This window comes from Sciurus carolinensis, chromosome 6 (genome assembly GCF_902686445.1).
Source record: "Sciurus carolinensis chromosome 6, mSciCar1.2, whole genome shotgun sequence".
Classification (NCBI taxonomy): Eukaryota; Metazoa; Chordata; class Mammalia; order Rodentia; family Sciuridae; genus Sciurus; species Sciurus carolinensis.
The window spans coordinates 111336225-111351533 of NC_062218.1; the positions used below are offsets into that span (position 1 = coordinate 111336225).

General features: G+C 35.3%; 1 protein-coding gene across 1 annotated transcript in view; it reads left to right on the forward strand.

Moving 5' to 3' along the window:
- The window catches only part of Fbn2 (fibrillin 2), a 228018-nt gene that overhangs the window by 169789 nt on the left and 42920 nt on the right, over positions 1–15309 (forward strand). Inside the window, 8 exon segments of the mRNA XM_047555526.1 lie at positions 770–892; positions 3115–3237; positions 5199–5324; positions 9238–9360; positions 9929–10051; positions 12459–12620; positions 13591–13659; positions 14102–14227. Coding sequence (XP_047411482.1) covers positions 770–892; positions 3115–3237; positions 5199–5324; positions 9238–9360; positions 9929–10051; positions 12459–12620; positions 13591–13659; positions 14102–14227 — 975 coding nt within the window.

The following is a 15309-nucleotide window of genomic DNA, read 5'->3' on the forward strand; positions in this document are numbered from 1 at the left end:
TCATAGAGTATAATTACACAAACTAAGATAACTATCTCACTAGGCAGCATAATCTTATGGAACCATTTTCATAGATATTTCTGTTGTTATGTGGCACATGACTGATATATGTCTGTGTACATGTATGTATATATGTGACATATGTACATACACATACACACACATGCACACAAACACACACTGATAAAAGCATCTGGTCACTTTCCAGATAGCATTTCCAGGGAACATTTTTCTGTATTCTCAAATAAATACAAGAAATAAAAATATATACCAAATGATAGTTTTCAAAACCTCAAATCAGTAAATAACAAGTTATTATGGACTTTTTAAAAAAAGAATTGATTGTTCCTTTAGAAAAATGTCAGTCTTGTTCTTCATGAAAAATATGTATAAATATACATAGAAAAGAATGGCAGAGTGTTTTTTGGGAAATATGGTTTGTGCTGACATTGTAATCTGATGTAATCTGTCCTCCACAAAGTGTTGTCTGGGCCTTTGCAGGCTGTGGGAGATGACCCTCATGCCCACCGGGGAAGCCGCTGCTGCATGTCACTCCTGCTAGGAAGTTGGCAGTTTCTTCTAGGGACAGGCTTGTTTCATTTGTACCAGGAACCTCAAATCTTATTGGAGTCTTAAACAACTTAAAGTGATATAATGTTTTCTTTGTTTAGTTGTATCTTTACTTTAAAATTGTACCTATGCAGAAACACACTTGGAAGTAGAAATGCTTAGCTTTATATTTTTTTTCTTACTAATTATGGTTTCTCAGATGTGGACGAGTGTGAAATTGGTGCCCACAACTGTGACATGCATGCCTCCTGTCTGAATGTCCCAGGAAGCTTCAAATGCAGCTGCAGAGAAGGCTGGGTGGGGAATGGCATCAAATGTATTGGTGAGTTTACAAATGTAAATATCTTTGCTAAATCTCAATGTTTTTAAAGTCCTTTGTACAGTTGTTAACCCACATACTTGAATAGGAACATGTTCTTCACTTTTAATTTATTCTCTTGTAAATCAAAGTCTGTCTTTTGTTGCAGGGATAATTCCTGCCTAAGAGTTTCCTTCAGCCTTAACATAAATGGTCAAATTACAACAGGATGCCTTGGCATCTGCTTTTTCACGCATGTTGTTCAGCAAAAATTACTTGATGTGCAGCCGGTGATCCAAATAGCTGTATGATGAAAAACAACTAATATGTTTTTCCCATCCTTTCATAGAGTAATCAGCAAGATTTAAAACCCAGTGAAATAAATGGAGGAAATGAAAAGGGCTTTTTAGAGAACCTTAAGTCCGTAGTAAGTAGTCAATACCAGCTCCTTACTAGAAAATAGAATTCTTCTTCCAGGCAAATCTAAGTGTTTTGTTGGATTCCAAAAGGACTGAATCAAAGAAAGGAGAATGGGGAAGGCCGTTTTCCCAAGTTTTATAGCTCCTGAGCTGGAATCTAATAATAAGTCTTTTATAGCTGTGAGGCAAGGGACTGGATTATACCCTTGGTGTCATTCACAGTGCTGTTTTAATATGCTCAGTGTTTTACATGCCTTAACAATAAAGCATTTTTCCAGCTGGTAAGAATTATCCAGGTCAATTTAAAATAGAAAAGAAAGTAAGCTGAACTGACCTCCCCATGACGATTTCTCATTAAAAGCGTATAGGCCTGCAGTAAGAATTAAAGAATAGCCCTAACATCTCTCACCAATAATAGAAGTTGATTTGAGTATGCTTTCTATCCATCCAAATGTTTTATATGTGTCAAATGTTTATGAGCCAACTATAGAAGGTAAATTATCATAGTTTCCAGATAACTTTGCTGCATAACATCCTATGATAGCTTCATTAAGTTTACAAGCAACCTACTTCTAGTCTAGCCATCTCTCACAACTTTTCAGCCATATCCTCATCCCATTTTTCTGGTCCCATGTGTCTCATGGCTTTCTGTCTTTTAGCCTCCCATTTATGTGCTTCTTGTCTATCAGTCTGGCCAACTATCATAAGTCAGTCTGCCTCCAATACAAGAGATTCGAGTGTCCCGCCACCTGTGTGCCCAAATGTCATCTAGACACCTCCTTTCCATGTTCATTCCAACATCTAATCTGAGTCTCTCTGTCTCCATCTGTGTCTTTCTTGCCTCCCACCCCTCACCGCCAATATGTGTGCTTATTCTCTCTCTGGTCCTCCTGAAATCTATTCTTCACACAACAGCAGCAGAAAATTAAACCTCAGATCTGATCTTTTCACAATCATCATTTCAACCCACTGAACTTAGGATAAACCGTAGCTTCCTTCCCATGGCTTATAAGACCCTGTAGCATGCCTCCACTGTCTGTAGCTTAATATTTCCCTGCCCTCTGTCCCCTGCACTGTGTTGTGCCACTCTGACCTCCTTGAATTTCTTGGACACACCAAACACTTACTCTCTAATTTCTTTGTATGTGCTATTCTCTGCAAAAAATACTACTCCTTCTATTCAGTGGGCTAACTTTTCCTTATCCTTTAGAGCTGAAGTTAATTAAAAGTTACTTCCTCAGTGGGACCTTCATTGTTCCTGCAGTCCAAATTAGATGCCCTTTTTATTTTCTTATTGCACCTTTTAAGGCTCTTTATGATGCATGAAAAAATATTTAAGTTTTTCTATGCTTAACATCTGTGGTTTGCACTGACTGTGTACTCCATAGGGTCAAGAATCATAGTTTTGTTTCCTCATCTATAAAATCAACTTGAAAACTCAATGCAAGTTTTCCTGCTCAGTAGTATCTTCAAAATAGTCCTTTTTTTTTTTTTTTTTTTTTAAGTAATAAAGGAAATAGCAATAAAGTCCACTCTCAGTTGAAGTCAGAATGAAGTCTGAAACTGGTTTCCTTTTAACTGTTAGTTGATTAACTATCTCACAAAATCCTTGAATAGGTAGTTTTGGCCTACACTTGTGGTATGGGTGTTTTGTGTTATAGGTGTGAAGATTTTAGAGAATTGGAGCTGTGACCCCACGGATACACTAAAACACCATTTGGCCTGTTCCTATTTAAATTAGAACCCTTCTAGGAATTTAAATGTTCTGTTTTCATTTCTGATCTTTGTTGCTAAAGGTTTTGTTTGTTACCTTCTCTTGGCATACAGATCTAGACGAATGTTCTAATGGAACCCACCAGTGCAGCATAAATGCTCAGTGTGTAAACACCCCAGGCTCATACCGATGTGCCTGCTCCGAAGGGTTCACTGGAGATGGCTTTACCTGCTCAGGTGAGTGACAGGCCTCAGAATGCTTGGATGAGGCTATCATGGAATACTATAAATGCTTTCCTCCTATGAAGAAAACTACAGTTAAAGAGGGCTAAAATAGCTACCTCTGTTTTTATACTTGACCTACAAATGGATATGTTTATTTCTCTTCATTAAACACAAAAGCCCAAATGATCTTCCAGCATATTGGTGAAAGTGTTGAAATAGTGACATTTATGACTACAATGTACTATCAATGATGGTCATTCTCTCTTATTTCTAATACAGTGGTGAGGAAGTACAGACTCTGTCTAGATTCACCACCTGGATTGAAATCTTTGCTGTGCCTCTTACTACCAGTATAACCCTCAGTCATCACTTAACCTGTCTGGCCTTGGTTTTCCTGTTTTAAAATGGCATAGTAATAATAATTCCTTTTCCTTTTTTCTTTTTTTTTTTTTATCACTAAATGAATGATACAGAATTACTGTTCAGCTTTTTTTTAAAGATAAGATATTTGTCCTGCCCAGTCACTACTATTTAATGTCTTTATCAAAGTCTCAATTGCTTTTCACATGTGTACTAAGTGGAATAATACATGTAGGGAACTTAGAGAAGCAGCTTCTTAAGAGCCCAATAAAAGGTTTCCAAACTGACATTTTAATTTCTATGCCATTTAACTTTTATTTATTTCACACTCCTTGAGAATAAAACATTGTCTCACATGCATATATAAGACTAGATCATCTTGCTGGACAAAAGTCGAATAAATAAAGTTTGCCAGGCACTGTGGCACACATCTGTAATCTCAGCAGCTCAGGAGGCTGAGGCAGAAAGATTGCAAGTTGAAAGCCAGCCTCAGCAACTTAGTGAGGTCCCCTCTCAAAAAATAAAAAGGGCTACGGATGTGGCTCAGTGAAACACCTCTGGGTTCAATCTCTCATACCAAATAAACAAACAATTTTCATTGTAAGGTAGGTGTTTCTCACGTGGTATTCAGTGCACACTTTAAACTCATAATTAAAAGATTCTCATTTTTTTCTCATCATTGATAGTAAAAATGCAGACTCATCACCGTCGAAGGACTCTTTAAGAAAACATTTATTCAGTCTTAAAGCTTTCTTGTTTTTAAACCTTGGCTAGTACAGCTTTCCTAGTTTTTTGTTGTTGTTTTTGGGTTTGGGCTGATTTTTGGTTCGGGGGATTTTTTGCACGGTGGTATCAAAGGAAGAGCATACTGGCTTTGGTGTTTGATATCTGCAGTCAGAGCCGGGCTCAGTCAACACACTGGCTCAGTGCCATTCTCACAGCTCCCTCACTGCTCCGAACCTTGGCTTCTTCCTCCTCCTCACCTCACAGGACTGCTAAACTCAACGAAAAACGCACATCAGGCCCTGGAACACTACTTGACCCTCACTAAATATTTGTTTCTGCCCTTCTCCTCTTTTCTGCTTCATAGAATTAAATAAATCATCTTTAAGATCAATGAGTAATGCATGCCTGTTTACATAATTAAGATGAGAGTGTTTTATAAGATGGTAATGACATGAAAGAAACTTTCCCCATTCCCATAATGTCTCTAATTGGCTATAAAGTACTTGGACCAGAGAAGGTACCATTGCTTATTCTAATAATACTGTAATGTTTTCAAATGAGTGAACATCTTTTTAAGATTGCTTCCAACATTTTTGGTCATATCTAATAATGTTATTAAAACACTTATACATCAGATTGGCATTAAAGAAATGTAAGACAAATATGTGCTAAAGGCATCTGTGTTAATCACATTGGATATCATGGGTAGGTTAAATAGCTCTGCTGTCAAGTTGTACACCCTTATTTGTGTGAATGTGATTAATTGCTGTTTCATGTTAATGAACACCAAGTCAAACCAGGAAAATTGATTTAGTTATAGAGCAAGGAAAAACGTGTCAAGAAATTTGGAAGCTTAATAGAGATGTTGTAATTTACTTCTTCCACAGATGTCGATGAGTGTGCAGAAAACATAAATCTCTGTGAAAATGGACAGTGCCTCAACGTCCCGGGCGCGTATCGCTGCGAGTGTGAGATGGGCTTCACTCCAGCCTCAGACAGCAGATCCTGCCAAGGTGGGTCACCAGGATTCCAACTCATTTTTAAGTTGGATCAACTACAGCAAATGAAACCACAAAAAGGGCTGGAACAGGCTCCACCTGGAAGCAAAATACATAGCACATGCTGCACATATAAAAGTCATTCGTTTAAGCGTGGATTATTTTGCAGAATGAATAATGATGAGGGCAGCTTTCATCTCTTATGAAGTTTTCCTGGCCAAGGGCCAATAGTTGGAAGTTTGGCTCACTCTTTTTTTAACCACTTTTTTTTGTCTTTTTTCTTTTTTTTTTTTCAATCACTAAATGAATGACATGTGGCAAAACTATCCAACTTTTAAAATACAATCTATTACCTACCTAAGTCACCACTACTTCTTGTGTTTATCAAAACCTAAAGGACTCATTTTTGACATTGACCTTCCTGTTTGAATCTGCCATCTGCATGTCTGGGACTAGAAGCCTGCTTCAGGGATTCATTAGGGACTTTTTTTTTTTCCTTAATAGTAATGCCTCCTTCCTCAAAGTTACAACGTCATCCCCCTTTCATAGAAATGGGACTTTATGTCTAATATGATAGCTTTCCAAGAAAAGAATTTGTATTTTCTTTTAAATTAGAGACTTAATTCACATTACACATAGTTTAGGTTGTCAGTATGTTATAGGGAGTGCAAAAAAAATGAATTGAGAAAAGGGATTGAAAATGATTCACGTACCATAGGGCTTCAAAAAATTTGCGATTCACAGAAAACCTTAAAAAAAGGAAACTCATGCCAAATGCTAGGGAAAGATGATAAAATGAAAACTGAGTACAGCCCCCTTATCTATTGTCTCATCAAATGAATAGAAATGTTAAGTACCAGGGTCTTCCCAACCCCCACGCTCCTCCCCACTGTGTGCAGCATGGGCACACACACACAGCAGTGTCAGCCAAGCAGAAATGGTACATTCTGGGGAAGTTCAGTGTGGATCCTGAGTCTGCTCCATCACTGATAGTGGCACCTAAAGAAAACAAGTGCCTAAAAGATCATGAGGTTTCTGTGAACATCCACCAATATGGGTTGCCTCTTAATGAGTGCATGAATAGTAACCTCTATGGAGGAGGGCACAGGGCACTGAAAGCCTTCCTGCTGAACTAGAGTGAGCTTCATTTTTTTGCCCCAGTCCTGGTTTCTTCTTAGCACTGAAGCCAATTAGTAGAAAATGTGAGTCTATGTGGGTAGGGAATTACATGATTTATCATTAGCCTCAGTTTGACGAGGAGCTGGAAAAGGAGCGAGTCAGCAGTAGCCAAACACTGCTGCCAACATGAATTCTTTATACCTAGACGGAATTTCCCCTCCATAAATTTGTTCCTCTATCTGTGGCATAAGCCCTTCCACAGCTTCTCCCCAGACCCTCCCCCAAGGTGGGGCTAACTAGTTAACAGTTTACTTCCTTCACTTGAGTTTCCCCATATGTCACTACCATGGTGAGAAATCCCAAATTAACAAGGCAACTGAGGGTGGCACAGGTGTAGTTCACCCTCACTTAGACCCTCTGCACCATTTGGCCAAACACCAGCCTTTCCAGTCTCGAAAATATAATCCCATGGCTCTTCCTATTTTTCTTTGCTTTTGTCTTCTCTCTTCCACAAGGTGTGGTCACCTGGACAGTTTCTGCTGAATTTACTAATTTTGTTTCTTAGTAATAAAATGATTTCCCATCTTATTATAAATATATGCCTCTCTGAATTGACCTTCTGATCAAAAATTTCCACTCAACATCTACATCTCACCGCAAATACTCAGAATTTCTGGGGAGCTCCCCAAATTACTGGAATTGACCATTTCTTAGTATTCTCCACCAAAATGAGGGAATACAAAACCCAGAGGAATCACCATGGAACAAGCTAGGTAGGACTCATTAGACACACCATTTAGCCCTGACAAGAAGGACAAATGTCAAGAACTGCATCAAAGTGGATAAAAACTCTTCAACGAGTGGACTAAGTAGTGTGTAAAGAAGCTAAAAATAAACAATAGGAATTTGCAGGCATCCTATGGAAACAAAAGAATATACAAAAAAAAAAAAAAAAAAGGTGAAAAACCAACCCACAGTAAAACATGGTCATGGTCTATCAAGAAATAAATGTGTGAGTTTGTCAGGGGGAACCCAACAACTGTGTGTAAACATAAAGCTCTAATTTAAAAAAAAAAAATTTAGAGAAAAATAAAATGCTGATTATCATGATCAGAAAAAAGGAAACAAATAGAAGGTGAAGTAAAATGGCTGTTGATCCCTGAAAGTAAATAATTAACACTGAACACGGTCAAATAATGGAAAAAAGGCCATAAGCATTGAAAAAGTGAAAATAATATAAATAACAAAAATAAAGAGTTGAAAGGACAGATGAGTGATAATTTTCTTATTATTCATTACATAGAATCTGGTGCTAAAAGTTGCATTTGAACTTTGGCATCAAACTAAAACATTATAAGTTTTTAGTATTTTTCATCCTTGAATTTAGAAAAGTATTCTAAAAACTATTGAGATGATGAAAAATTGATCTGATGCATAGAAACTGTTTCAGCTTTACTATGAATATGCATATAGAAATTTCTGGAATGATGTTCATCAGTGTTTATGAGTGGAAATTTTTTGAGTGATTTTTAGTTTTGCTGTTTTATTTTCTGTATTGTTTGCTCTCTTTTCTGTTTTGTTATCAATACTTTCCTGTATCATTTGAATTTTTGAGTATCAATTTTATAAAAGCAATACAGTAGTCTTTTAAAATGCCTGTTTTATACAACTATTACATTATTTGAATAAAGGTAATTGTAATCAAGATCATTTAAAAGTAAAATGCATACTTGCAGTCATAATACTATTCATTTTCACTAATAGATTAATACAATTTGGTTGTAATCTGCTAAATGAATCTTTGTTTATTCTCTTTAGAGAATAACTTATACCCCCCCAAATAAAAAACACCTTTGCACATCAGTTGAACTTTTAAACAGTATTTGAATCTTACTTTAAGATAGTTGAAACAATTTTTAACTATTATGAATGAACAGAAGACCATTTTAGACTTAAGATATATTATTTCAAGACAGCAGTGGAGAATGACTTGTCAAGTCTAGCCTAAAATGACATGTGTGGTCTGCATTCTTGGAATATCAGGCAATTTATGTATTAAAATGTCTATCTTTTTTATGAGTAGATGTATAGATTATTCCTGTAGCCATTACGTACACCTGGATGCCATCATTTTCATGAATAGCAAGCAATAATGACACATTGATTGACCTTGGGTTAAACCTTCATGGAAGAGTTTTATAAATTGAATTTCTGATTTTCATAGATATTTTAATGAAATTTGCAAGAGTGTGTGGGCAGTGGATCATCTTCTTACATGTTATTAAGAACAAAAAACTCCCTGTTTATAACTGGTTTTTTGATAACATCAGATTACAGAATAAAAAAGAAGTACAATTTAAAAGATAAATTTCATTTTCTTTAATATTTTAAATTGTTTTTATTCTAATTTACCAGTTATAAAACATCTATTTGCACTAATTATTAGACTCTTTGAATTTGTTTTTATTTTTGATGTTTTACAATTTTATTCCTTTTGACATGTTTACATCTCATTTCTGTGTTCTTTGTTTATGCCTCAAGCCAACGTCTCCTGGTTTAGGTATTTCACAGTCCAAGACAATAAAAATATTTGATACATTTTTCCCTGAGAAAACAATGTTTCTTTTATATCTTACTTCTATAGATAAAATTTAGTTGCTTGCCATTTACACAAACTATCTAGACAAAGAAAAAGGAAATATTTTTACTGCATCCAAACATCTGTAGAATTAGAAAAACGCATTAATGTTATACTTTAAGTCAAAATTTTAAATGTGTTTGTAAATAAGAGATATTTTTTAATCTTCAGATATTGATGAATGCTCCTTCCAAAATATTTGTGTCTTTGGAACATGTAATAATTTGCCTGGAATGTTCCACTGCATCTGTGATGATGGCTATGAACTGGACAGAACCGGAGGGAACTGCACAGGTATGGCCAGTTAAGGGCTCCTTTGTGTTCCAGTTAGTTGGAATAAATATTCTGTGCTACATAGAAAAGTTTTTTCAAATTTCTGCTAAGCTAATTTGTGCATTGTGTTATGCAGTTTTCTGAAAAAGAAAATTATATTTTTAACTATGGTTAGTTATTTTTATAGAAACAGCATAAATATGTAACATGAAGCTAGTAAAATATCTCTGTATAGATGTATATGAATGTGTTTGTACATAAATATATACATACATACAATTTTAGTTGAGCAAATAGAGGCATAATTTTTTCTTCCTCAGAACTACAATTCTTAACTCAATTTAACTCTCAAGGATATTAAATGGTATCCTCATAAATACCAAGGGCTTCATCTATAGAACCCATTTTAGGTATATCCAGTTATTTAAGATCTTTATTTCATTGTGCTGAATCCTTCCTAATGATCTTTAATCTACTTATTTGCCAAAAAAAAAAAAAATAAATAAAATTCCACCAGATTCTTAGGAATAACAATATACATGGAGAAAGTAAGGATGTTAATTAACATGGGCATTTTTAATGTTTCTAGATATTGATGAGTGTGCAGATCCCATAAATTGTGTCAATGGCCTGTGTGTTAACACACCCGGTCGCTATGAGTGTAACTGTCCGCCAGATTTTCAACTAAATCCCACTGGTGTGGGTTGTGTTGGTAAGTAAAAGTTATAGAAATGAAATGAGCAAGTAGATCATATAGAGGAGAACATCTAAGTTCTCTTGGCAAGGAATTGTGATGCATGTTTGCTACAATTATTTTAAAAACAGAGTAATCCCTCCCCTTAAAAAAGTTTATTCCAGGTTTTTGAATGACAGTTTATTAGCAATTAGTTACATTTAGATGATAATTTTGGGCACAATATCTTCAAAACCAAGACTATGTGCAATAGAAATTTGAGTTAGATATGGTTAAATTCTTATTCAAAATACTGATAAAGTTGTGTCACTATTTCTTATTCATTCTGTAAATTATTTTTTAAATTCCTTTAAAACATTTTTAAAGGGTCCATTGAATGCATATAGTAAATGATGATGAGTATTTTTACTGAAAGACTAAGTATATGAAAACTATGAGCCAGCAGTTCCTTTCTTGGTTTTATATGTCAAAGATATTAACTCTCAGTTGGGACTATAGCTCAGTGGTAGAGTGCTTGCCTCATGCCTGAGGCACTGGGTTCGATCCTCAACACCACATAAAAATAAATAAAGATATTGTGTCCTACAACAACTAAAAAAAAAAATCTAAAAAAAGATATTAACTCTGAAACTATACACAGACATGCATAAGACATTCAGTGCAGTATTATTTGCAGAGATAGAAATTTAGGTACTGGTTTGGGCAAGTACATAGATTAAAACAAACAAACAAACAGGCAATTGTATGCCATGAAGTTCACAGACTAAATGTTCATAAAGCAAGCATGTTGGGAAAAATTTATTCAAATGAGATGAAAATAGAAAGGAGACCAGTAGAAAAAGTGATCCAGAGGGAGGAAGGGGGGAAAGAAAGGGAGGTACTGGCAAATGAAATGGACCAAATTTTGTAATATAAATATATGAATATGAATATGAATATATAAATATATTAATATGTCATAGTGAATGCCACTATTATGTGTAATTATGATGTCCCATTAAAAGTTAAAAAATTAAATGAAATATGTGATAAAAAACTATAAATTGTAAGTGACCATATTTAAAACTATTTTTATCTTGTAAAAATACATGTAAAAAACTACCAACATTAAATGCATATGGATGATTGAGTAAGAGATGAGATGTAGAAATGGAGAATAGGGATAAAAGAGAAAGGAAGGGAGAGAAGAAAGAATGAATAATTTCAAACTTAATAGGAGAGGGACCATGAGTTAACTTGTCTCTGTGTATTTAAGACTCAGCACCAAAAGCAAAATGAGAAAGGGAGAAATAAATTAAACAATAAGAAATGGCCCAGATGATTCCAAAGTGCAGCCAGACATGAAAATTACTTTAGACTGGTAAGAACTTTGTGTTTCACTTTGGTTGAGAAGAGAAGCTATTAGAGGTGACTTACAGTAGTGTTTCTGAGAGTTCAGCCTAGCTACAGAGGGAAAAAATAGACTGTGGTTGAGTTAAGGATGGAAATTGGCAGATGAGTTAGGAAACCATTGCAGTAATCCAAGGAAGAGGCTGGACTTCAGTGGTACAGACAGTATGATTATTCCGATTCCAGATATATTTCAAAGGCCTTAATACCAGACTGAATAAGGATTGAGAGAGGAAGTCAAAGGTGACACCATGGTTACTGAAAATGTGTAAGACTGGAGCATATTTTCTACGTGGAGTATGAATATCAAGAGTCTTATTTTTAGAAATGTTAACTATGAAATAACCATTAGACATCTAAGAGGAGAAATACAGCATTTTGCATAGAAGGGTCAGGGGAGAGATGAGAAAGAACTCTAAATTTGAGAATTCCCAGCACAAAAGTAGTATTTAGAGCCATAGAATCAAAATGGTAATAAATTGAGACACATCTGAGATTCATTGATCCTTTACATTAAGAGGTCTAAATTTGTAACAGACTGCCCTTCTCAATATCTGCAAGGTTTGCTATGCAGATTGATACTAATCTGTGAGCGATGCAGATGAGGAGGAGGAGGAGAACAAGATGAGATTTTCAGAATTTCCTTGATTTGATACATAACTTTAAATTAACTTATCCTGTTGTTTTCCATTATTCATAAAAACCTGATAGAGATTGATTTTGCCAGAATTTTCTTGCATTCACATTATTGAAATGTCCAGAATGTCTCAAATGAGAAATGCCTATCTTTTTTAATTCCATAAGTCTCTGTAAATGTGATCCACATGAGTTTATAAACATTGGAGACTGTGTCATAATTTGCTATGTATGATTCAATCTTGAAAAGGTTTAAGGGAAGAGATTGTTTTGTGCCAAAGATTAAAACAAACCTTGCATTATTAATGTAAAAAAATTGATTTTCATCCTTTGAGTGTCTTTTTGCTAAGGAGTCCTCATCCTAGCAAGGGCAATTTTAAGCTCTTTTGTTAATCTGCAGACAACCGTGTGGGCAATTGCTACCTGAAGTTTGGTCCTCGAGGAGACGGGAGTCTGTCCTGCAACACAGAGATTGGAGTGGGCGTCAGCCGCTCCTCCTGCTGCTGCTCTCTGGGAAAGGCCTGGGGAAACCCCTGTGAGACGTGCCCGCCTGTCAATAGCAGTAAGTACAGGACTGGAGAAGAAGGGACCAAACTCTGGTCCCACTTTATTAAAAAAAAAAAAAAAAGGACAGGGTCTTGATAAATTGCTTAGAGCTTAACAAAAAAAAAAAAAAAAAAACTACTAAATCAAATCTCAGTACATTACTGTAACCTCAAATATCCAGTATAATTTAGTACCAATAAATTTAAAAGTACATATTATTTACAATACATATTACATATTTTATTGTAAAATATATATTATTTACAATAATACATATTACATATTTTATTGTAAAATATATATTATTTACAATAATACATATTACATATTTTATTGTAAAATATATATTATTTACAATAAAAATCAGAAAAGATGTTTTAAAAAAGAAAGGATTTGTACTACTTTGATAATGCTGAAACCAGCAACGAGTGTTTTATATAAAAGGAATTTTAATTCCTCTCTTCCTGCTTTTTTTTCATGATATGTTTAAAAAAATAAAAACAACAGTTTTTAACCACAATCCAATATGAATGATAATATCAGTTCTCCATGGTATCACAGATGAAGGCCATTCCTGGTTCTTCTCAGAGGTGATTAGTTCAGGTTCATAGGAGGGTTTTTGTATTCTTGAAGTCAGTCATAGAATACCTTAAATTGAAACATGTGTTCTGATGGGCAAATTGAACTCAAACTTTTGTCCTATAGAATCTAGTTTTACCTACCAGCCAAAAAAGTTGTGATATAAATTGTCAGCAAAGGAATTTTTTGCTTCAAAAGCAAATGTTTTTTTGTTATTCCACTGTGTATAGCATTTATGAAGTAGTGATCTTTTTTCATGTAAAATATAACTTTAAATGTATTTGATAGACCACTAAGAAAAATGTGGAACACCCACCCCCTGGCAGTTGCTGAATGCTTTTCTTGCTCATCATCTCAGCCACTTGGACACAGGTATCAAATCTCCTGTTTTCCTTTTTTTTTTGTAGCTGAATATTATACCCTGTGTCCTGGAGGTGAAGGCTTTAGACCTAACCCCATCACAATCATCTTGGAAGGTGAGTTCATGGATAGTTGTCACCTAGATTCAAATAAGCTGCAGAGTTTAGAGAAAAGCCAATACAGGAGTTTGTGAGGAACAAACACAACAAGATTATTTAGCAAAATTACAGATGGGCATTCAGTTACAAGAATATAAAAAAGTACTTCTGTCAATAAGTAACAATCCATTGCAGGGATCTGATGCCTGATTGTTCTGCATAGAAATTACCATTATCCCCCGACTTGAACCATTACCCACTCGGTTGTATCATTCTTCACAGAATGGGAAAGCTCTGCCCCAAGGCCAAGAAAGTCCATGGCCAGAATAAAACCCCCACCCAAGTGCTCAGATGCATGCAAGTCTGTGGGTCTTCCAAAATGACACATGGAAAGCCTTGACGTTAACACTGATCTTTCACCATGCGGCTCGTTGCTAGTGAACTGTTGCTCCTTTTGTAGACATTGACGAATGCCAAGAGTTGCCAGGTCTTTGCCAGGGTGGAAACTGCATCAACACTTTTGGGAGCTTTCAGTGCGAGTGTCCACAAGGCTACTACCTGAGCGAGGAAACCCGCATCTGTGAAGGTGAGAGAGGGTACCTGTTCACAACAAAACTCACCACTCAGGACCAGGGAAGGGCCGAGCCCAAGTCCAACCAGAGGATCTGTTGAGACTGATTCATAGTGTTTTTCTTTTCAGATCAATGCTGTTAAATTGTATGAGGATAGATAAGTTTAGTCTACCACTCATTTGCTATAATTATACTATTTTTTTCTGAGTAAGAGGACTATTTAAATATAAATGGGGAAAATAGAGTGTGAAACGTATAATATTAAGGGCATTATTAATGAAAATATTGATAATTGTTATATTTTACGTAGGGAAAATAGGTAAGCTTAAATGTAATGTGACTATTAAGCTAATACTGTTCAGTTTTGTTCTTTTTTTTTTGGTTGTTTGTTCATTTGTTTGTTTCACCAGGGATTGAACTCAGGGGCATTCTAGTGCTGAGCCACACCCCCAGTCCTTTTTATTTTTCATTTTGAGACCAGGTCTTGCTAAGTTAGTGAGGCGTGGAACTTCTCGTCTTCCTACCTCAGCCTCCCAGTTCTGTGAACCTGGCTATTCAGTCATTTTTAAACATTGGATATGGTGCAAAGAAGTTCAGAGGTTGTGTGGATCCCTTCTTGCTTCTGTCCCTTCCTGACTTTTGTCCCCTCACTTATCACATGGTATTATTATAATAACTTTTTAGGTACCTTTCTTGTCACTAGACTGGGGGTTTCTTTAACAGAGGTCCACGCCTTATTCATCTTTTCGCTACAAGTTCTAGCTTACAGTAGACTCTCAATATTTATTTGTTGAATGAATGAATGCTTCTAAGAATGAACATTAAACTGTAACATAATTCTTTTGGTCATAGTCTTTCTTTTGAAACAGTTAGGTAAATGCATATAAAATCATATTAATGCATATAATTTCATATTAAATCACATATTAAATGTGATTTAATATGAAAAACAATATGCAGCTATTCTGCTTCTAGAATCTCTGAACAGGTATTAATTTAAAAGGAGCTAAAAAGACAAAGTTTCTCATAACCTGTATTCAGTTGAAAGTTGAAGTAAAAAGTAGGCTTTAAAGAAATCCTATTTGAAAAATGAATT